Here is a 24,895-nt window from a genome sequence, read left to right on the forward strand (position 1 = left end):
TTGGTTTTGAAATCTTCTGGCAGAGACTAGATGAATTTTTATTTTTATTATTTAGGATTTCACTACAATTTTTTCCAAATTCTTTTACTGTTTCAAGTAGTCATTTTGACATTCTCAGTTGCCATATAAACCACAGCACAAAAATAAATGAAGACAAGAAAAGGCCACATGGCAAACACGATTAAAACGTCAAGACATTTGACACCATTGCTTGTGTGTCAAGCAGTTTCCTGCTTTGGTGGAAAGGCACAGATAAAAACAAAAAAGCAAGCATCTAAGAAAATAAGGAAAAGTCTAGAGATAAATATATGAAAATTCATCTATTCCATTGAAAGAGAGGAAGGAAGAAAAATGCAAGAGATACTGAAGGAAAATGTAAAAATAAAATCAAATTGACATTAGAAAAAAAATATAAGCCATTTAATATAAAAGCTAACTGTTCTTAAATTCAATGTCAATTTTGACATTAATTTTCATATACTTTCCATTATAAACAGCATCCATCTTATCCTGCTCGTTAGAGAACCAAACATGAAGAATAACTTGTCCTCCTCTGGTCAGGAGTGTCTGCTGAAGACTAACCATAGTCGTAATGTTTGAAATCTACCTCATGACTACAGTAATAGATATGGGGTCATCCAGAAACTGCACACAAGATTAGATCAACAGTCATTTTAAACAACCTTAAAACCACACAGTTGAATATTTTCATGCTGTATTACATGCTGCACTTTGTTCATAATATCCTAAAGACAGGTACAACACTGGAAACAAATACTACTATTGAGGCTTGCATTAACACATTAACTAACTGCTCCCTTGGGAAAGAAAAAAAAAATTGACATCAGCAAGTAACAAGCTGCTTAGATTTGTCCCATAGAGACATTTCACTAGCTCAATCTCTAATTTCCCTGACATACAGTCTCTTTAAAGTTGCTTAGCTATGCAGCTATTTCTGAGCATTACACCTTATATGCCCTTGTTGTTACAAAACACACCCTTATGACAGTAAGTTAAGCAAAAGGGGAAACTGTCAAGCTTTCAGGAAATCCTTTGTGAACTGATCAGTTTATTTGTTACTGAGTTCAAGGTTCTGTGATTTTCCTTTTGTTTTGGGGAATGCAAGAAAATTTGGGAGAAAACAACAAGATTATTTAAATGACCAAACTGTGCTGAAATAAAAAAATATATTTTGTAAAAGCTGATCTGACAGAATTTCAGGTAGTTTACACCTTAAAGTTGCCTTTCAAAACTCCTTGCTCTGCAATTTCAAGAAGACCAAAAGGAGATCGCATTTATGAAATCTCACATTGCTCTGGAATTACGTCCTGGCTAGTCATGGTGGCTGCTACTTCTCTGTACATCACCTTTGCTGCTGGTTCTTACCATCTGCAGGGAAATACTCCACAAGTTCAACCTTCAACACTAAACATGAATCAAACACAGCTCAGATACATTTAGTACTTCCAAAGCGAGACAATCAGTTCCTGATTTTTTGGACAAAGCTAAGAAGCACTACATATATACCAAACCCAAACAGGTCAATTCAAAAGAGCCTTAAATAAAGGTCCAGAATATCACGATTGAGAGTGATATAACCTAGTTCTAATGAGCAACAGAGGCACACTTTAGAGCTCTCAAACACAGGACTTCACCATAAACTTTACCTGCCAACAGAGACAATGAGGTAGCACGCATGATTGAAATGCGATTGCTTACAGACTGTAACCTAACAGCTACACACTGTGTGCTAGGTTCCAGGATCCAATTATCTAAAGTAAGACCACCTTACATAAAGGATAAATTAGAAACTCATGGATCAAAATCATCAAGTAATTCAGTAGTATCCACTCTATGATGCATTACTATTCCACTTAACATGTATGCATGCAGTATTAACTGTATGCAGCAGTATTTATCATGGAAGAGTGAGTATATTTACTATTTCTCTGCAGGATAGGCCCAGAAAACCGATATGCCCTCTGCAATTAGTGCTGTGAGAAAGGCACACCAGTTTCAATCCTGCAAGGTGAACACACCTTCAAAGGCAAATAAATCTTCTGATTAGGAACATAAGCACTTAAATGGCTATTTAGAGAAAGATCTCATTTGAAATCCTTTGTCTGATACATGTTGCTCATCTCTGAGACCCTTATAGACAAAGAGCTGCTTAAGTGACTCTTGACTCTGAAAAGAAACCATCACTGAAGTCCTTGAACAATATAGGTAAGAACCCTTATTATTAGCTAAAATGTAGAGAGTAGGGTGAAAATTAGTGAATAAGAGAAACTGTGAAGTAAGAAGACTGCTGATTGTCTCACACAAATGGAAAGGCTATGTGTGTACGGTTGAGGCGTTATCTACATATGCTCTCTTGTTCAGGAAGCCTTAGCTCCAGGAAATGTTATTTTAAAAAAAAGGCAATTATTATCCAGAGTTCATTACCTGGGGACAAAGATGGAGTTGTGAAGGAAGTTCTCAAAGACCTTCCGGTACTCTGCTTCCTCCTTCTCAGCTTGCTTTTCTGCCTCTGTCTTGGGACAAGCACAACAAGGTCCTTTTTCTCCCCCACAGCCCTCTGGCTTGGTGGGTTCAGTAGCTTCTTCTGTATCAATGGTCCCATCAGCGTATCTTCGAATTGGGACTTTATCTTAAGAGAACAGAGGCAGCTTATTTCTTTCCCTCTGCCTGTTATGAACATAGCAACAATACACCCATCCCTTTGTACTTGCTGCTATTCACAAAAGCATTGTGAAGCAGGACACAGGCTTTAGCGCTTGTCAATAACGTGCCCTGTCAGGTAAGAGTCCCAGGCATTTCAACACAACTGCGTTTAGTTTTCCTACCTTTGGAGCAGTAATTGTGTCTGTAAAGATAACTGTCCTGAGGTTGCTGCTGCCATCGTACAATATAGTATGAGAGATTGCCATTGGGAAGAGAGGGAGGATTCCATTTCACAATCAGTTGGGAAGAGGAGTTGGATGCTGAAATAACATCCAAGGGAATGGATGGCACTGGGGGGGTAAAACAAAAAAAAAAGGAAAAAAAAGAAAATGAAGGCATTTTAAACCCAGCACGTTCTACAGTACATTTGCATGCAAGCATTCACAGTGTATCCTAATAAACTGCAACAAAAACCACCATCCCGTCTTAAAGAAAAGATTTCCTATATTTATGCCCCACTAACAATGGTTAGGAAGGGTACAACTGTAACCATCATGTACAGTCCAAACCGAAACTGCATTAAAATTTACCTTCACCAGTGGGACAAAGCCTGATACCCTAAGGTATGAGAAAACCTTCATACAAATTTTAATGCTGCTTTTAAAATTATCGACTTTTTCTAGCATTGCATACATCTGCCCAAAAATTCTGTTTCTGTATTAACAAAAGAACTTGCACAGTAATGTAATGAGCATACCTGCAGTGTTATCAACCTCTTAGCCAAGAGGCCAGGAACTCACCTGCAGCATTGGTTCGTATATAAACGATTTCACTTTTTGCTCCATGAATATGATGGTTTTCCATCATTGTGAGGGTAACAGCCTTGACATAAATGGCATACTGAGTCCAAGGTTTCAATCCCTGCAGTAAAATTCCAGGATTGTTCTCTTTGTTTGGTGGCAGGTCAACATCAACCATGTTCCAGCTATTGGAGCCACATGCATCTTGACCATCGTACTCAGTCACATTTTTAAATGGTCTGAAATATTCAAAGAAAAAAAAACGTACAAAATATTTACTTGCCCCTAAAATTGTCATGCATTTATGAGAGCACCTCGTTTCAACACTGCTCAATGAAACAAATATAGCTTACTTGTTTTCAACAGCAGAATACAACAGAATAAAATCTGCTTTTATTTCCAAGCACTATAAAACTCAAAGTTCGGCTTTAGCTACAGGTCTTATCTTTAGTCACTAGCAATAGGGCAAGGTCCTGCACAGAAATACTAATACAGGATTTGTCTTTTGTTATCAGCAACAGACAGTGAAAAACTTCAGACATATTTAGACTTCACCTAAGCATATATGAAACAGAAGCAACTTAAAATACTTATTGATAGTGGCCAAATTTTTACTATAAAGATCTCTGACTTCCACGACTGGCCTTGACCAGTCCAACAGGCTTTTTTTCCTTTTGTTTCCACACAAGAGCAACATGCTTACATAGGCATGTAATTCTGCTTTTCATAAATTGCAACACTCGTGCAAGTATTATTCTTGTTCATTATTTACTATAAACTCATCAGCACTAAGTCTACTGCATCATAGTACACCATCACGATGATACTCTTTTTCAAGCAATACTGGACGTCAACAAGTTCTTCTTCTGTGTCTCACAGCCTTGCTCAGTACGTCATTACCACTGTTTTGAACCTACCTTTCACCCCTCCAAATTACTTGTACAATTACTGTACTCATTTGTATTTTGTCTCTACTTTAAATCTGAGATCATACAAGGATATGTGGAGGCAGATAAACCTCCCAAGAAATTATGCTTTCTCCAGCAACTGTGCCACTTCATTATCAAGAGATACTAATGCAGAAAACTACTGAGGTTGGATAAACTAAATAACCCTAAACCCCAAGTAAGACAAGTCATCAAGGTAATACTGCTGATTTGTGACACCCTCTTAGTACTATGACTCAAGAAGTAAAAGATCTCATTAGGTATAACAACATGACTTACAGAGAGCTCTGAAGTAGTGCCCTGAGAATACCCAAGCCATCTATCTCATTTTTTCAAATTTGAAACTACCCAATGGATTTGGAACCCATTTGTAGTCTTCAGTCAAAACAATCCTTGTTTTAAATGGGGCTTTTGCTCCATCAAGAAAAGCATTTGAATGAAAGCAGGACTTGAAGATGAAATTTGTAAACAGGATGGAATACGTAAACTGCATGAAATAGGAACTACCTGAACAACTTAGCTGACTGTTCTCAGCAAAACAGCAGTCAGAATAAAATTGTCTACCATCCCTTTACTGTCTCCATTAGTCTCTGAAGACATCTACTCACGCTTCTTTGTAGTAAACAGTGAAGCTAATGAGATCTCTGTAATCCGGAGGGCGATACCGTTCCCACGTTAGTTTAATCCGATTCTTCAGTGTAGTGTTGGAAACAAAACGCAGAATGTGGCTTTCGCCTGCAAGACAGAAGGACATCACAGGGCAGAGTTAGCACTGCATCACCTAATAGTTTTTGTTCTTTCTTACATGTCAGTTTTAGCTAATTAGCCTTTCCAGTAGTGCCTATGATACCACAATATGCCAACTCCTTATTCCTGAGCTTTTCATCCTCATTTCATATTCATTCAATATATATTTGAGTGCTTAAGGGTAAGTACCGTCCTTGGCAATCATTATAGTGTATGTTAGAGCTACCTGTTTGTTGCTTTTTTTCTGAAGAACATTAATGCATCACCAAAAAACTCCTGAAAACTACTTCAGACTCTCCCTGAGTAAGAAATGGAAGTCCTGTTTATTCACAGGACTGGTTGAGTAGCACTAAATTGATCAGCCAACTCCAATGTACAGGCAGTAACTGGCCACTCTGTTCTCACTTTCCAAAACAATTTTTGATGATTACAACCTGTTTTTCTGGAGAATGGACAAGATGGAAAGGATAAAGGAGTTGATGTTCCTATTCATTGCAGGCTGGACCAAGAACTCCAAAACTCAGTTCATATACTGCACAACCATTTGATGGCAGCAGCTTCCAGCTACTCTACTGAACAGAGCTGAATGAAAGCTGCCAGCTTGGAAATGAACAGCTTCCTACTACCAACTTACTCAGTTTTCCAATCCAAAACAAAATAGCATTTTAAAAAACTTAATTCTTGGATGAAGAAATAGTGTTCTAAGTGTCAACTGTGACTTTCGAATGTTCCATAGACGTCTCTGAAAAAATAAAGGACGTTTCACCCTCATGTACACTGGCACTATTGGTGCTATCTTTTCAAAGGCAATTTAGCTTTTGTTGATTCTTTTCCCCTTCTCGGAGTCAGAAAGCTTTCTGTAATGTTTTTTTTTTTAAAAAAAAAAAAAAAAACAGGCAGCGGCTGGCACTAGCCTCAGTGGTAGTAAGGACTGGCTGTGTGTCTGTAACTCCTCCAGGACTGCAAGCCTTTACTCTATTGAATGTGCAAAGAATGGAGTGTGCTTACAACAAGGATCTATGCCATCTGCATTTATGCATCACGCCTAAAGAGACATTCAGCAGAGTACATGTCCTAGTTTTGTAAACACCATCCTGAACAAGTGGACTTGACTTATACACAAGATACATTTTAATTTACTCAGCTCCAAGAACACCACAAATAGACCAAAGAAAAATGCACTGTCAGTTCTAAGAGTCTGAGGTCCAATTTGTAAGTGTTCCATCTTCTTAATTCCTACGTGAGAGACTGTTTTTAAATGTGTTGGTTACACCTGGAGACCTGACGTGAAGACCACTGAAGTCTACAGAGGACTTTCAAATAATTTTGGCCACTGCAGAATCCAAAATTAAATGGAAAGACACTGAAGTTTAGCCATACTGTAGAACACTAAAAACAATTCTCAAATCAAAATCAAATAATTTGAAAACAAAGCAAAGAAAACTGGGTTTACAACAAGCATTTCTAACAACAAGATGCAATATTTGACCGGAGCTGAAAAGAAGCTTTAATGTAATATAAATGGTTTATTTTGGAGTCTATGGAGTTGTTATTTCAGCAGCCTCCTTAATATCAAGAAAGAGTAGGTATCTGAGCAAGGAAAATACCAATAATGATGTACATCTGCAAAGGAAACAGAAAAAAAAATGTTCTTCATTGGCTATACCAAAACCAAGATTTTATTTCTCATATCCCAAGTATGTTCCTATTGTTATTGGATGCTGCTGTCATCAAAAAAAAAAAGGTGATTCTGAAAGTAGTTTTCTTCAAACATTTGTTACAGAAATCCCACTGTAGTGTCTAACCTCTACATGTTGTAACAGTCAGCAACATGGCCATGTGGTGTGGGTGGCTGTTTGAACTTACAAGAGGCTCTCTCCCCATTGTTCCTTGGATTTATATCTCCTTTGCTCTGTCGCCCTTTGGTTCCTGAAACTTCCTCCATACGGTAGATCTCAGAAACACACAGTTTAGGATTAAATGCAAAGTACATTTTCCCCTCCTTGATCGTCAAGTTATGATGGTTCCAGTCCCACAGCTGCTGAAGATTGTGGTTATCAAGCACATAAAAAGAATAATTCCTAGAAGGAAGTTTTTGAAGGAAAAATATTAGTTTTAATACACAGCCAATTCCCACCAAGAATACCTTAATAAAACCAAAATTTAAAAGACTTTATTTCCTCTCATTACTTTAAATTGGTATTCAGTAGAGTAAACGATTTTCTTCTCTCCCATGGAGCAAGTTTTCCCTGAATGCTCACTTTGGTCAGAGGGCAGGGAAATGACTTACACAGGACTCCAAGGCTGACACCCCACTGTGTAAATCCCATTCCAACATGTGTTTTAATAATGAATAAATATGGAAGCTACTACAAAGAATATAAATTCACGTCCTCTGGACAGCAGATCTCTACAATAGATTTTCCATTTTGTCGCAAATGGGAAGCAGTAACCGCATATACCTTATGGGAGGAAAAGCGTGCTACAGTCCTGATGACAAAATAGTGAGCACAGCTGTCTTGCTTATGTTTACAAAAGCAACTGTAAGAGTTTGCATAGCGAGGCTTCCTTGCCTCTGTGTCTTAGTTTACCTTTTGGCCCAATAAAGATTTCCTACGTTGTGCCAAGTACAGTTGCGCCTATACATCAAAACCTGACAGTGAACAGTTGCACGGACTGCACAGTGCAGGATCCACACTTCAAAGTACAGAACTAGTAACACAGGCAGCAGCAGCATGTGCTGAGCCCACTCCCTAGGCACAGCAGTAGAATAATATGAACATGCTTTATTTCCACAGACATTAAATGCAAAGTTGTGCGTGTAAATCCTATCATAGAGGAATTCCTGGTGCCACTTGACCGTGCTGAATGCAAAAAAAAAAAAAACAAACAGGTGCAGCAAAAACAAGAAAAGAGGCTCTACATCAGCATTAAGACAACACCTGCGAAAACACATTTTCAGATAGCAGGACCAGGAATGCACAATCAGGAAATGAGTTAAAGGTTTGCGTAGCTGATGAACCTATATCAAAACAACCTATCACAGCAGCATTTGTTATTCTGTTGGAAGTCCTACCAACGGAACTATATCAACACAAAATCCATTACTAGCACAATAAACACTTGCAATCTGTGTAAGCCATTTTGCACTGGTAAGCCTCTATCAACACACTTGTAGTCTGTAGTTAAAATTACACTTTCTGTGCATCATTTTAACTAGAGAGTTACAGTCAGGGTAACGTGGCAGACAAACCACAGAGCTCATAAGAAGCTGACCGCTTGTTTATTGTTTTCCTTCCACTGTTTCAAATAAAATCCAGCATTAATTCCTTCCTCATACAACCTGACATAAAAACTGCATGCTGGTTACAATCTGCACAGAACGCAGTTTCTGCACAGTTGCAGTTTCTTGTAACATACCAAAATGCTCAGTGTGTTTTCAGAACAACATGAAAGAGAAGTGGTTTATCCTATTTCCAAGTGTCCCCTAAATATCCATGACTTGATTACTAACAAAGTTGATACACCTGGTACCACTGCAGTCAGAAGCTGAGAAGAATGTGCTCTGGTGACTAACACAGTTGAAAAGGGAGTACGTAGATATAGGTGTTAAATGCATCTTGCCAGGAGAGAACGATGATGCTACACCACATGTGGGATTCAACAGATAGCACCAAAAAGCGTATTCATTTCAGACACCTATTACTTTGTTACAGATGACTAAAATCCCTGCAGCTCTTTGCGTGCTGCTGAAAAGATGACACTTCACTATAATTAGCATGTGTGATTAAGCGATGGCAACTAAGCTTTTCAGCAAAGACCCAAAAAGCTGGACTTGGATTTAACGCAATAAACAGAGGTGTGGCTCCACAACTACAGAAACCATCTTAAATATTTAATAACAGCCTAGCTTGTCTCCTGCTCACAACTGTGGCAATTATGCTTTAGACACTAGAGATAATTCTTTTATTAAAGCAATGTGGCTAAGCTTTCAAGAGAGTCAAATAAACAGGGCAAATCAAGCACACCCTGGTGCTTCACACAACTGCACACTGAGTGGGCCACGGCCTGGAATTTCTGTGGATCATACTTTTAAAGCTTTAAAGCTTTTAAAGCACAAGTTTGAGCAGCAGTCAGGGAAGGCAAACAAGTCCTAAGAGTTCCTATATACACTGAAAGTATAAATTAGGGGAAGTTATTCTGGCACCAATCAAAGCACCAGGGAAACCACACTTGGAATGCTATATCCAGTGCCAGTCACAGGAGATGTGCAATGCTGCGTGGCTCGAAAGGTGGAACAGAGGGCAACAGGAGTGCACTTAGGGCTTAGGTTATAAATAAAGTTATAAATAAAGATTATATCAGACTTTGGCTCCAGCAGCTGTGGAAAAAAATAGGGATGCCAAGGAAGATAGGATGTAAAGAACAGAAGATTCAGTGTAGGAAACAAAGCACTGCCAGTCAAACCCTAGAGACTGTATCTACATGAATGACTGGAGAGCGTGGCCTGAAGGACAGGCTAAACCTCTGAACAGGAGTAGAAAGCACAGCTGTTAGCAGGCTGTGCCATAAAAAAGCCTCAAGGCAACCTGCATAACCCATGCACACCCACAGGAGAGCATTCCCACAACAGGATGTGTATTCCCAACCGCAGCGCACCCATAGCTACTTAATTATTGACTGCATACATTAAAAACCTGCTCCACACTCCGTATCTGCACGCAACGCTCCATCTGTCCACATGCACGCATCGTAAAGCAGTGATGTGGAACACTACATCCACTCCAAAAGGAGATATGGGTACTAAGTGTTAAAACAAGCTCTCAGTCACCCTTTATCTCCATCCACAATTTGCATTAATGACACAAAAAGTTCCTAAAAGGGGTAACGAACAAATAAGTTTGCTGCTAAAAAAAAAAGTGGCAGTGTATGATCTGTGAAGGCAAGGGACTTGCACCAAAAAGGGAACAAGAACTGGCAGAGGACTGGTAATTGCAGTGGATGAGCTGGCTACAGGTCCAGGTTTACAGCAGAGCCTGATAAGCCTGGAACAAGACAAGCAACCGGTGGGACATACAGAAGAGAAGCTGTCCATCTCAGTGCTACAATGAAGAGAGAGAAGCAAATCTCACTGGAGAGCTGGAACACCAACCAGTATGAGATGAGCAAAAAGGAAAACCCTTATCACTTTACACATACAAAACACTGGCTAAGCAGCTGCCTGTGAACTTGGTACATGTTCCACACCTATGGCACAGTGCGACCCATGAAGGTCTGATGAGAACAGAGCCAACGTGTATACAATAGCATGGCAGAGAACAGTCATGCCTTGGCAATCATCTCCTTACTTGCTCCTGATGCCCAACAATTGCTCGTTTTCCAGGTACCCAGCCTGGAGACACTGGGAGATGTGCTGCCCACGTGCCATCCACTCGCAGGGTGGCTGACATCGGAGATGGCAACGAGCATGCAGCGCCTTGGCAGAGCACAGAATTGCCAGGCAGAGCGAGCACCAGACCAGGAATCCAAATCCTAGAGTGTACACCGAGACCCTTCCAGCACATCTCCGTTTCAGCTTCCCAATTTGTGAAGGGGAATTCTTTCCTTGCAGTGGGAGCACATTCACTACTGATGCGTTGTTCAAAAGAGGTAATGAATACCCTGGAAACAACTGAAGAAATTAAATTCCCTCTAAGCTTCTCATGTTCTGTGACAAACGAGGCAGGGACCAGTAACTGAGTAAGGAAGAAATATTAAAGCACTGTTTTTTCAGTCCCGTTCAATAAAAAAGTGATGGTGCAGTGGGGGACAGTCATATAATGAACAACTGTAGTAATGGTTCTTAATTTAACCTCTTTCTAACCCCCCAAGGCAACACTGGCATAAACAACTATTGTTCAAGCAGACCAGTATTTCCCAGGTTAAGATCCATTCCCTGTTGTTCACAGCTATGCCAAAGTACTTGTTCAAGCTCACTTCCTTCTTGCCAGGTATCTACTTTCATCTAAGTATTTTTGGAAACGTTATTTAGGTTGTGGTAATGCCTAGATTATGCTAGGCATCTTCTACAGAAAGTGAAAGAGGCATGTAACTGCAGTCATTTCCTAGCACGGGCAAAATTTAGCTCAGGTAATCCCACTCAGCCCCATTTTCCTCTTCAAAGCTGCACCACTTCCTTTTCTGTTTGGGAATCAGATTCAAAAACCTGCCACTTCTCTTCCTATCAGCTCTGCTTGCCAACATACAAGGTACCAGAAACATAATTAGTACTTAAAACCCAAAGCTGAACTCAAATTTAAGGAGCGCAAGAGAGAGGGGGAGCGAGAGGTACAGAAGAAAAGACAAACGTATAATTGGAGTATCTCTTAGAGCACACCACATCGTAAGTGGGCTGAATGAGCCTTGTGCTCGGCAAAGTGACAAGCCTCTAGGATTTGCAATTAGAAACAAGCTTTTCCATAGAGCCAATGTTCCTACTGAAAAAGACAGTGTGCTTTTCAAGTGCAGGATGAAGAGCTGCCCTTTAACTTGCTCTGTCAGATGGTGGAATTTGAAGAATTTAAGGCTGACCAAAGACTAGCCTGAGAGAAAGAGGGAGGTTGCGATGAATCCCTCATGCTGTAACTTTATCCTGTCGGGGCAGATAAATCAGACACAAGCAACCTTTCCCATGACCTTCCCACCACCTTTTCCTATACGGTTTCCCAAAATTCTTCATTTAATAGCACTCTCATTACTGACGGAGACTTACTTCTCCCACAGAATACCATTTTAAACTTGGACTGCTACTTGATTTGGGAAGAGAATGAGCAAGGCAGTTTGCTAAAGGAACATCAGCACACCTCAGTGCTGCAAGTTCTGAGGAGATAAAAACTGTTGCCTCTTCTACCAACTACCATCATGGGAAAACAGGAGTTATACAGAGTGTGAAGTACCAGAAGTATCACACATTATATATACATTACAGCAGCAGAATAACCCACCGCGACCATTTCAGGGGATCAACTTTACTCTTCCTGACCAAGCTATTTTCTGCTTGATAGACAATTAATTTCATGTTAGTATTTTAAGGAATTGCAAACAACTGCAACTTGCAAACTATTTCATACTAGTCTGGTCACTTCCAATTGCACACCCTGGTTAGTGAAGTTCAGATCTCCTTTTGGCTGACATTCTCCATAAAACTCTGCTAAAAGCCAACAGTAACAAATTGTGAAGAAATTCAATTGTTTCTGAAGCTGCTCCTTTCTCAATGAAATAGAGCAAAAAAAAAAGAACAAAAGGAAACTCTTGATCAATGTGAAGAATCTCCCTAGGAAAGGTGCTCGCTAAAGTGAAAAGCAACAGCAAAGTTATCATGAAAGTACTCCTAATATGCTCATTTTAATATGCTGGTTTGGATAGTAATCCAAACAAGCAAAAGCTGTGCAATGGTGTTCACTGGGAGAAAAACATTGCTTATTAGTGGAAGAGAAGAGTCTATAAATGGTACATGAATGTTCATTAGGAGACTTAGTCTGTGGCTTTCTGCTGAAACAAAATTGCATCTACAAATATCTGAACACTTACCCGTCCACTTGTTCCTCTCCCAGAATATACCGCAGGTTCTTCAAGAAAGACAGGGAGACTAATGCATGGGAATGGCGAATCTTCACGTACCCTGTTACTGTCTCAATCAGACCCATAAAATTCTCCAGTTCTGAAGCGATGTTATCTATATTAAGAAAAATGTAGCTTTATTATTCCAGAATTCATAGCTTTAAACAGTATTCTACTTAACTATCAGTTCAGTAAAAGAAAATATTTTCAAAAGCAACCAACGCAAACAAGAGTAGTAGTATTCCTCCTACAGTAGCAGTTACCTGTGCAGACAGACTGCTGAAAGGACAAAAGAAAGACAAAGCAACACCGGAAAACCACTCTGACCTGTTTGTATCAGTATACCTGTTTTTTCCCATGAATATTGTGCTCTGAAGCCAGCAGCAAGTACTGAGCCAGCATTCTGGCAGGGCAGAAAAGACCCTGGTGTAAATGTACACATCCATACGACTGGAATTGCTCTTCAGCTCCAGAGCAAGACTCAGACAGAATGCTCCAATGGAAAATGGAAAGTAAGACTGAACATAAAGACCGAGAGGTAAGCTACTGGTCTCCAGGGTGGCATAAAGCACTTATTTCAGTAACCTAGAAAACTTTGGCTACAAAACTGGGAACTCTATGAAACAAACACAAAATCATGAGGATGTCCTCATGCCATGGAACATGTTCCATGCAGCATGCTGAAGGTGATTTTCTCTAATAAGTTGTTAAAACCTCTTCAGAGCAAGCTCCACTCTGCAGTACTGCCCTCTCCCCAGGACCTGTACTGTCCTTTCTTTCCTAGGTCTGCTACACCATGTCCTTCACCAGGCTCAAGGCTTGCAGTCCTTGCCTGCTGTCATCATGCTGCTGAGTTACGCTGCAGTTGTAAGGGGATGTTTTTAAGAAGCATTCGGGATGGGAGATGCTGCTGTGGGGTGTGTCTGCTACCATAAATTGAGATCTTACCACTTCGCTGGGAAGTTCAAATACCAATGACTGGTTCCTACACCAAATGGGCTGGGACGAAGTAGATGCTCTTCAGCACTCTTAGATAATACTTAAATAACTCTCCTCTCCCACCTTGCTCCAGCTAACTTGAAAATCTCTCATAGTGAAGGATTCACTAGCAGCAGTGGGACCACGAGTGAAATAATCCACACACTGCTGTTTCTAAACCACGGTTTTTATTCAGCAAGAGGAAGGGAATCATGTATACCTGAGTCTTTCAACCATATTCATGAAACCAAAAAGCACCTTCCACAGGGAGATACGTTTCCAACAAAAACTAACAGTGTTTTTCACATTTTTTGTGTTGGTTTGGTTTTTCTTCTGATTTGTTTTTAAAACTCATCAGCTGTCAACACTTCCCTTGCTGATGAATCACCTGAAAAATTGAATCCGAGCTTGTTCAGGACACGCAGCCCAGGTGGCCAGCTCACCAACAACAACCATCCAGAGGCGCCGTGCTAGGCTCCATACGAGTTTTCAGAGCTGTTGATTACATGTTTTAGCAAGACACCACACCTTGCTTTACAAACTGAGGCTATTCCCTGTCTCACAGGGCCATGCCCTACTTGCAGAGAACTCTTGTTTACTTACCCAGATGCAAGGCTTTTCCACTTTTCCACCTTCTCAGGCCTTTATTATTCCTTGGGGACTATTGCTCATCCTCCTGCCTAATCCTAGCTCTCTGCCTTTCCAAAAATAATAATAATAATAATTTAAAAAAAATACCAGCTTTCCCTACTTCATAGTTGGTAGTCGACTACCTATTCCATTAGCACGTTGGAGAATGGTGCTACAATAGGCCAAACCAAACAGGAGCACTGCTATTGGATGGAAAGCAAAGAGTTCAGAGTTTTTAATGTTCCTATCGTTATGCTGACAAAAGGAAAATATTAAAAGCCATCTTATCAGAGGTTCATAAAGACAAATATGAACCTGCTTCATAAAGGGCAATCACTTACTTCCACGACGGATGTTAATCAGCAAATTCCCCTTGAGAATTGTGCATCCCTGCAACATTTGTGCTGATGTGACAGAGTCAATGGTCTTCGTTTTCCCGTCCTCACAAATTTTGGGGCATGGCCCTTCACAAGGACTGCAGAACATACTGTTAGGAAAGAAAAGGAGACTGAAAATAAGTATATGCAGCTCTGAGTCCTCAGACTGCTCTGAATTCAGTTTTGAAAAACAGTTCCATCTGAAGTTTAAGGAAATACTTCAAGCTAGAACGAAAGTCACTGTACTTCTGCAGCGGCCTGCAGGTAAGTGTAACACACCTGTGGGACTCCAGAGAGGCTGGAACATTTATACCTCCTGTTTACAGCAAAGTGGACCCGTACCTGCTGTCTACCACTTTCTAAAAGGCTTTGTTATCCTTCTGAGCAAAAGGTACTTCAGGATATTAAAACAAACAAACAAACAAACAAAAACCAACAAACAGTGCCACTGCATTTACTCCAATTACAACGAGAAAGGCCACCCTTCTAATTCACACAGACAGCGCTGAGTGCTGGTGAAGTCTGGTGCTAATTCTGGATCTACCTCCAAAACCAGGCCAGCTAGGAACCAGAGATATGCAAGTACTGTTACAGATTTTAAGAAATTTTCTGGCTCTGTGTCCTTAAATCAACATTTCAAGATCAGTGCTAGCAAATTCCATGCTCCTGGCTGTTGTAACCTGGAAAAGACAACTGCAGGAGCATACAGTCCTGAGTGATGTGGAGAAAGTGAGCAGCCAATTAGTCACTATTTCTCATAACATAAGAAGTATTAAAGCAGCAAGTTTAAACAAACAAAGGGATGCATCTTCATGCGAGGCAAAACTAATTTGTGTAACTCACTGCAACAAGAATTGGGAGAGGCAGACAAGAAGCCTAAACAGATCCAAAATGGATTACACAGATTAAGAAAGAACAGGTCCACCAATGACTAGAAAACATGAAGACAGGTACAGCCCCTAACTCAAAGAAATCCAATTGTCAGGCTTACTTGTGCCACTTCTTTTACTTACAGACATTCATAAGCACTTCTTAAAGACCAAACTCAAGGAGCAAGAACTCGGGCTAGCCTAGCCTTTGGCTAGAACAGCTTTTTAAAGACTGTTACACTGGTGACATACTCTTCTCAAAGTTAAACACTTCATGTGTGGACAAAATGTGCCCTCTGATCACTCCTTCTGGTAAATGTCTTTCCTGATTCAAGCTTGTTTTTATCTTACAAATGAAAGTCCTAGAATAAATATTTCATTATCACTTACTCTATATTATTGCTTTAGACAGGAAAAATGAAAGAAAAATCAAACCCAGCTCCAAAGACAAAAGTTTCTGATGCCAACACTGATGAACATGGACTCACTATTTATTATATTTAAAATAATTTGAAACCACTCTCTTCTAAGGCTTAAAGAAACATGTAAATTGATAACAACAGTTTTTCATGCACAAACAATAAAAGAAAGAAGCTTCCTTGTCTTAGTAGTAAGATCCTGTTTCAAAATCCTGCACTGTAACATGCCACAAACCACTAAAAGCTGCAGACACAAGCAAGAGGCATTCAGCTACATGTACAAAGAATGCTGGAAATGCTTTCCATTTGCAACTATTTGTTAACACCACCTCTGGGGAACAAAACGCTCACTGGCCTTGGGTTACAGCTCCTTTCAATCTCTGCAGCTGAGCACAACACTGAGATAAGATAGGATGGCCGTGCACTTCAGTGTAAGCGCTTCAAACAGCTCGTACTGCAACCTCAGGTAGATAAGTGAAAGATTTCTCAGGCGAATATTGGGATTTGAGCAAACACGGTGTTAAGTTGCTTACATCCAAATGTAAACCGGAGACTGCCTTGGTACTTGAATGAGTGGATGAATGGCATAGACACATAGCTAGTGCAGGAATTATCACAACCACTCTCCAAAAAGCCCAACATCTCAGATCTTGAAGGTATCTTTTTAGCATAGTACTGAAGCACTAAGAATTTTAGCACCCTGACTTTCCCTTACTCATTGAGGTCTATAGCTTCCAAGGGTCAGCAGGCAGCTGGGGCTGTTTGCTTAACCACTGGTGTTAAAACACCATTGTTATCTTCTGGAAACAGTGAAAAAAAGAGAAATAGAAATAAATATACTAAGGAACATGTGTGCCTAAAACGCAAGTACAGATAAAGCAAATAGTATGTGAAGCAAGGTGACTCCCACGGTTTGCTCTGTATGTGATAATGATCATCGGCTGGTCACCACTCCTGTCTTCCTTGACTTGCCTTTTTTTTTTTTTTTTTTTTAAACTGTCTACTTAAAGACTGCATTGTATTGATCTGATCTTCTCAAGTCCTTCAGAAGAATTAGTAGGAACTGACAATACATAGGACCACACACAATCAGACCTTTAAATGGTGTCTAAGCAAGCCTTTACCGGGAAGCCATGCAATTTCCAATCGTATCTTCTACTAAATACAATTTGCATCACCAGGCTGCTGCAGAATAGAGGGGGGAAAAAAACAAACAAGCATGCTAACTGACGGATTTCCAGAAGCTGCATTACCTTTGGCTCCCGTTGCGTATGAATCCAGAGGGGCACTCTGCCATGCACTCATCATTGTGAATCACAAACCTCTCATATTCACTTGTCTCGGTGGCAGGGACTTTGGAGCAGAACTCCTTAGTCACGCAGCGCCAGCCCTCGAATTTGTAGGTGTTGGGAGGGCAGGTGGGCATGCAGACTCCTTCATAGTAGTAATTGCGGCAGGCCACGCAAGCGGTGTTGTTGTCAGGCGCTGTGCAGCTCCCCAAGCACTCGGGATGGCAACACTCATTTTGGTCTGTACAGGCTCGCTTGCCACATGAGCTGGGGCACACTGCAAGACAGAAGGCAAGGTAGCGTGAGTAAGAGCTGTTAAACACAGGGAGTGGTATTAAAGAAAAGCCCTGATCTGTACAAATCTGCGCTATCATTCCCTGGGCTCTAGAGCAGCTCTGCAAAAGAACCAATTCCTGTAAAATTGACAAACTTTTTTTTTTTTTCCCCAGTTTCAGCTGCCTGAACATATCTTTTTCTCAGATCAAATTTATAACACGAGCCAATGTAAAAAATAATTTTTTTGAAAGCAAGATAATAAGGACAATGGAAACAACCAAGTACTGTAACCCATTCCACAGGCCCAATATTATGTTGTGTTTTTTTTTTTTTGAAGTGCTGACTTATTGTCTTTCTAAGCATTTCTCGTCTTTCCCATTTGTACTTCAAATTGGCCTTTTACTGGCAAGAAAACAAGCTTCCTTTAAACAACTTAATTACACTTGTACAATAAAGCATTGCTATACTGCAGCACACATGGTTAGGTTGACCCCAATGTAGCATCCCAATGTTGCTTATGTATGCAAAATGAGGTTTAATAAAGTACAGATGGTACACATCAAATACTGTGCAATCAGGGAGCTGCTTTTTTCCCCTGAAGAGCGTAACAGAACTCTGCCTTACCCCCAAATTCCAGGTTCAGAGAACAAAATATGTAAGGGAGGAAAAAAATGGGGTGCAAATTTATTGGGACATTCATTTTACATGAAAGCCTTCTGGCTTGGAAGAAACGAACAAAGAGCAGAGTCGCCACCAGACAATCTCACTATTGTTGCATCAAACGAAGTGGCAGCATTATATTTATGTAACAACAACATTTTGATTACAGCGTTGTATGGCCTTTTAGCCATCCGAGTGGTGTGCCAGAGGCTCTGTAAACAAACACAGATAGGAAATCTGGTTTGCATTAAGTGACTGTTTTCTACTTTCTAACTTCACTAAAAAACAGGACCAATAATAACAACGTAAAACAAAATTTCAGTAGTACAACTCCAACGCGATCCAAGCAAAGCACCACAAGACATTGAAACTGAACTATCTGAGCAAAAAGCACACAACCAGCAAAGAAGTCCCTGTCCCAAAACGAACACGGAAGCAACAAGAGCCCAGCCTGCAGGGAGAGACAAGGTTTTAAGGAACATTAACAATTCCACAGAAGTTCTGCACTGTGATTTCTCCTTTCTGACCCTCACAAACCTGAGAAGCAGCAAAGCAGTAGCATTTTAGAGGAAGTTTCATTAAATTCATGCAAGACACTGCTTCACCCCGCAGCTTTCTTGTACTGCCATTGCAACCCAGCTGCATGTCTGCTGCCCCCGCTGCTCCGCAGCTGCCTGTTTGCTTTTTGGGGCAGAAAAGGAGAAGGGAGATGTGAGAGCAAGGGAACAGAGCAAGGAGGTGGCTGCTGTGCATCCTACTAACGATGCTCTGGCAGACACCAGCGCAGGCAGCACAAACACTGCATGCACTAAAAGAGGCCAAACTGAGATGATTTCTGCAGAGCCAGTTACTTGTAAAACCCAGAGTAGCAATGAGGAGGAAATTACTGCTAAATAATGCACAGCGTTAAGTATGCTGGATTTTTTTTTCTTCTTTAAGAAGAAAAAATTATACCTACCACATCCCAACCAAAAACAAATAAGGCTACAGGTGCAAAGTCTTTTACTGATGGTCACTTGCACCAGTGTAAAAGCAGGAAAGTATGCCCAGCTGCCACCTCAGTCAGGCCCATTAAGGTACGCAGTACTACTCCCATTGCCAACTACTAAGGGATTTAAGAGAAAAAAAAAGCAGCGTGTCTTGCTAGCAGATGGACTGCTGTTCTGAGTGGGTGCCAGAACTCAGATTTAGTGTGGTATCTACATTTCCAGTTCAAAGCCCTACTAAGAAAAAACACACACCCCCATGCCTCCACAAAGTTCATTACCAGATTTATTGAGAAGCTCTACATGATTTTTGTTTTCATCTGGACAGACATTCACTAAAAACAAAGGCTGCTGCATTAAGTGTTCAGATGAATGTAGTAGGAAAAGAGCGAGTTTATTTCATTCTTGGGAAACACTTTCATATTGCTTTAATGCCTCTGCAACTCATGAATAGTCTGGTATATAAATAGGATTCCCTGCATCTCTTCATAAATCTGCTGACTGTCGTCTGCAGAAATATAAATTGCAGCAAAGAAGGATATACAAGTTCATATGAAAAAGGTAATCAGTGAAATAGATTTTCCAAACTACAGTAATATTTTAATCACAGCCATTTTAACAAGAACTCTTGAAAACATTTTAAAGATAATTTTTTAAAAGCTCAGCAACCTCATTTTTCTCTCAGTCCCGTTCTTGCTAACGTTGGCAAAGCATTCAGCCTGGAGACAATACGGGTATCCTGTTTCTTTGAAGAGCCATAACAAGAACTTGGGTGTGTAAGATACGTTACGAACAACAAAAACTCTTATCTGCCTTAAGTGCCAGCTCCCCAAGTTACCCCTGTTAAAAAGCCTTACTAAATAACAGCAGCGGATCTTACAACCCAGCCCCATCCATCCTTCTCCCCCACCCACGCAAATCGTGTTCCTTGGGCTGCTACATCTGTACCCAAACATTTCAAATGCAGGTTCCAAAACACTTCTGAAAAAAAAAAAAAAAAAAACAAAAAACACTGAATTACGCTTGAATACTTGTTGACTTTAGTCTGCAAGAACATTAGAGACAAACATAAGCAAAGGGTGGGCTGACATTTCGGAATGGAATTCACAAGCTAGGTACAATAGTGCCTTGAATCATGAAGGCTGATGACTGTATACAAGGGGGGGGGGGGGGGGGGGGGGGGAGAAGAAAAATCCTTGCTGACAACCACAAGGACAAGAAATACTTAATTGTCATCACGTGGAGCTACCGAGATAATGGAAAATTTCAGAGACCTTGGAGTGCAGCCATGAAAGAAGGAAGTCAAAGCAAGACCTAGAGAAGAGCAGACCCTTACGCAGCTTCATGATCTTACTAAAGAGATGGAGGCTTGACCAGAGCAGAGAGTCTAATTATTTACGTTTGGGGAGTGAAAGTACTGAACAATCGTCAGCTGTTCAAAGAATGACATGACAAGAATACACTAGCCACAAATCAAATTTACTGGAGCAAAAGTAACGGCAGTAGTGTCTTTGACCTTCTGTGCTTCACCTTCCCTCTGATTTCTTCACATAAAAAGTTTTCCTTGTCAACAAAATTCAGGAGATTTTCCAAATACTATTAAGATACTATAATCACTCATAAAAAATGCAAAATATTTCAAGATACCTGCTTACTGAGCAGCTCAGATGCAGACCTGCCACACAGAAGAGAGATTTAAAACTAAATGCAACGATCTTACAAACGAGCAAAAAGACTTCCAAGAGAAGCTGACTCAGAGACTCATCATTCTCAATTAAAATCCCCAAGATGCTAAACCAAAATTGCAAACACAAAGCAAGCTTGAGAAACCCTCAAACTCAATTCTCCAAAAGCAAGGAACAAATCATCTCTTTGTATTTACGGCAGTTCCTTTTGGAACACTCTAACACTAAGGAGGTGATAGTAAGTTTTTCTGACATTTAATATCTCAGCGCTGTTTGAAGTGTGCACAGAGCTCGAGCTCTCTGAAAGCACTCCGCGTTGACATCACGGCTATTGTACAGTTTGGACAGACAAAGTGTTCTTATCTCCAAGACGCCATGACTTCAGCAACGCTGAAACGGAAAAATCAGGTGAACAAACAATCAGTCACAGGGAGGGAGAGTGCAGCCAGAAGAGGAAGACTTCTGGCAGGCCGAGGCATCTGCCTCTGCCAAGGATGGCACCGGGCCAGTCACATGCGGGCAAGCAGAAGGTTGCCAAGTGTGGGATAAATATTTTTTTTTTTTTAAAGATTCTTTCTCTCCTTGTAAAACGATATTCAATCCTTCCTTTTTTAATATATTTCTTTTTCTTCTTTTTTAGAGCATCTTTCGCATAAAATGCCGTTTCTGAAAGACAAGGAGAAAAGCCTAGCTTTGAGCAGAAACCAGAGGAGGAAGGGAGCATTTTCTCCGAGCCAACTACTGAAAAAATTAGCTGTCTAAATTTATCCACAAAGACAGAAAAAACGGTCATTTTCGGAATGTTAATCCCTCTACATGACAGATTTTTTAAAATACTGCGTTTTAATGGTCTAAACTTTGGTACAGACTTTCAAACAGCTGACTTCTAACGCTCAAGCAGCCTATACAAGACCTGACTTCTTTTGCCCAGTATACCGTAAGAATGGAGAGACCGGAGAGACATTACTCAGAAAATCCAGTTCCAGTGATTCATGGCCAGGCCTGGAATTAAATAACTACAGAATAAAGGTTGCAATAAGGAAAAACACGTATTAAATACATGCAGTAACGTGTTCCGATCACAGAAATATGGGTACAAGTCATCTCCAAAGAACTGAAGAAGCCGCTTATTTTGATCACTTGTGCAAAACCTTCATACTGCTATAGAAACAGGAATTAGTGACACATTAACAATGGTGTATTTTTTTCCCCGGTTTTCTCCTTCAGTCTTAAAACTGGTATCTCATCTTTGGCAAAAATCCTGAAGGGGAAACAAAAAACAAAAGCCCACACTACCATATCAAAGAGCTTCCTTACTTTCCTGCAGTTAAGACAGAAGATGTGGCATATTTTGAAATTACCTAGCAGATCTCATTTAAAGGTTCACTTTAACACAGCACTGATACTATGAATTGAAACTGATCGGTTTCTTTCCCTGTAATCTTCCAGTAGGCATACAATCATGCCCATCAATAAAATGTATGGCTCGGTCTACACAAACTTATACCAAGAGGCAAGACAATGACATTAAGCCTACAGCCTGCACGCTGTGTCGGACTTGAGATCATTTCACTAGAGCCATGTTTCCCTGTTTACACCCTTCTTGTTACCAGCCCATTTCTATGTGGATCTTGAAATCAGTCTGAAGTTGTTCTGTGAATTATTTTCTTCCCCCTGCACATATCCAGCTGAAGTTCAACTACATCTGGTTGGTTTCCACACAAAGCTTTTTGGCCTCCTGCTCCTCAGTATTTCAGTTTGTCACAGATGCCACACACCGCATCCCCGAAGTGGAAGGCTTGGTGCAATGAAGCATCCAGAACCTCAGTGCAGCCATGGCTCAAAGGATTTGCCCAACCTGAAATCAGCCCTCCAACAGCTCGGCCTTTGAGCATACAAAACACTGGTGACGAATCTACTCTTAAATCCCCTTCCTTGGGATTTTGTGGCCAAAAACCAATAGCACACTACAAGCCTGCATAGTACCCGGTTGGACGTTAGCTGGATACAACTGCTGCTGGATCTGCTGGAAGCAACTGTGAAGGAGGAGGAAGAAGCAGTGGGGACAGGCGAGAAGAAGGCAGCCCAGCACCACCCAGCACCTGGAAACTCTTGGGAGGCCACCAGATGAGGCGAGGCATGAAGAAAAGAGGACATTGATTATTCACTGTAATGAACGCTTTGCTAGAACGCATTGTTGTGGTGAAGCATTCAATGCCTGACAGTTCTGTCATTTTTTTTTGCATCAACTTTACAGTTCTCCCTCCCTTGGAATAGTTTTAGTAAACAGAACAGTTTAGGCTAGCACAGGGATCAGGAAAGCACACCCTCGAGGAACCAGAGGCCCATGGCATGGTTTGTAACCCCCTCCCAGCACAACATATCTGCTGCTCTCCTTCCCAGCTGAAAAGAACACGACAGCCCATTAAAAACAATGGAGCACATAATGCAAAGCACATTTCAGTTGGATATGCTGGAGTTTGAGGGGCCCCTCCCTACCTTTCTGCTATCTATCATGCATTCTTCACCCTAGAAGTTGCCTCAAAACAGCTTCCAGGCTTCCCAGTTGTGATAAATAATGATGTGTGCTAAATATTTTCTACTTAGAGCGACTAGAGGACTCAGGGACACTGCTTGGCACCGCAAAAACTACCATCCCTTCACGTTTTCTGCAAGTGGAGCAGTCAGCCCTGTTAAAAGCTCCCATGGTGTTACAGCTACTCACACCTCACAGAAATTAGAGCAAAGGGAAACGCCGAGTGAAAACAACTACCTTAGACCACAGTAAACAGGAACCAATATATAGTACAGTTACTCCATTTGCTCCGAAGTGCGTAATACTAGTGACCAGGAAGGTGCAAATAAACACGGCTTATTGACAAAAACAGGCAGCACGAATTGCATTCTCTTTCAAAACAGTTTATGTTGCCCAGCGCTACTCAGACTGGCATCATTGCAGCTGGCACTTGAGCGAAAGAGGAAAAAAAACAAGTCCATTTTGTCCTTTCCACGCCACTATGAATTCAGTACATAAACACAACCGAGGCGTATACACAAGCAGCTATTAGGCGTCTGGGCCAGTTTTACTCTATCTTTGACACAAAGTAAGTAAATTGGTTGGGGAAAATTTTATTATCAGTGCTGCGCTGTTCGAGAAACAGAAATTTCTTCTACAGAGAGCAAAATTTCCCACTGAGCAAATGCAGATCAGAGCAATAACTCAAACGCCACCGGGGATGGAAGCACGGCCTGCAGGAAAGCGGGGCTCACCCCACCACAAGCTGCTCCCAGTCCGCTGCCATCACGCAACACTCGCCGCACAAACTCGCTAATGCTTCTGGAGGGACAACCGAAATCCCTGAACTCTTCCTTGAACAAAAACGTAAAGAAAAGGGCTGCCACAGTACAGCTCTGAATCAAGTTATTTTTCTTTCCAATCAAGATTAAATGTAATATATTGGCAGTGATGCCTACCCCCCTACGCCCCCCGCTGTTGCTTAAAGTAAGATTTAATCTGCCTGCCTTCCAAATTCTGCAAGTGTAAGGCAATAAGTTTTACATGATTTAATTAATATACTGCAAGCAAGGAGTGTTGGTCAGTCATCTCCTGGCAAAATCCCAGCTGGAGAAGAATACTATTCACATTCCAGATTTATTCTAAAGGAAGAAGACAGTTTGATAACATTATCACACTGGCCTAAATTATGTAGTTCTCTTAATGCTGATGGATAATGGCAGTTTATTCTTGGACAGAAAAAGTCACATGTTCCAAAAGATACAACTCCTGCTACGTTTCAGGAATGCCCTTCTCATTTATGCATTAAGCCCATCATCAGGCTTAACCATTCCGGCATAAACAATGAAACATAATGTTCGTTTTAAGGGCACACATCAACACTGCTCCAGTTGAAGGCTAGTTATCCTGTAATTGTTAAAAAATTGTTAAAAAAACAGAAAAAAAGGCCTCAG

At 40.8% G+C, this 24,895-nt stretch overlaps 1 protein-coding gene across 5 annotated transcripts in view; it reads right to left on the bottom strand.

The window, feature by feature from the left end:
* IGF1R (insulin like growth factor 1 receptor) overlaps positions 1-24,895 on the bottom strand; it is a 180,621-nt gene that overhangs the window by 32,221 nt on the left and 123,505 nt on the right. For all 5 annotated transcript variants that reach the window (XM_040569639.1, XM_040569638.1, XM_040569643.1 and 2 more), the window contains 8 exons: positions 17,284-17,596; positions 14,707-14,852; positions 12,728-12,872; positions 7,025-7,239; positions 5,020-5,146; positions 3,465-3,703; positions 2,847-3,014; positions 2,446-2,650 (listed from right to left, as the gene is read on the bottom strand). In XM_040569639.1, the coding sequence (XP_040425573.1) occupies positions 2,446-2,650; positions 2,847-3,014; positions 3,465-3,703; positions 5,020-5,146; positions 7,025-7,239; positions 12,728-12,872; positions 14,707-14,852; positions 17,284-17,596 (1,558 nt within the window). The remainder of the gene's footprint in view (positions 1-2,445; positions 2,651-2,846; positions 3,015-3,464; positions 3,704-5,019; positions 5,147-7,024; positions 7,240-12,727; positions 12,873-14,706; positions 14,853-17,283; positions 17,597-24,895) is intronic.

Source organism: Cygnus olor, chromosome 11 (assembly GCF_009769625.2).
Source record: "Cygnus olor isolate bCygOlo1 chromosome 11, bCygOlo1.pri.v2, whole genome shotgun sequence".
Classification (NCBI taxonomy): Eukaryota; Metazoa; Chordata; class Aves; order Anseriformes; family Anatidae; genus Cygnus; species Cygnus olor.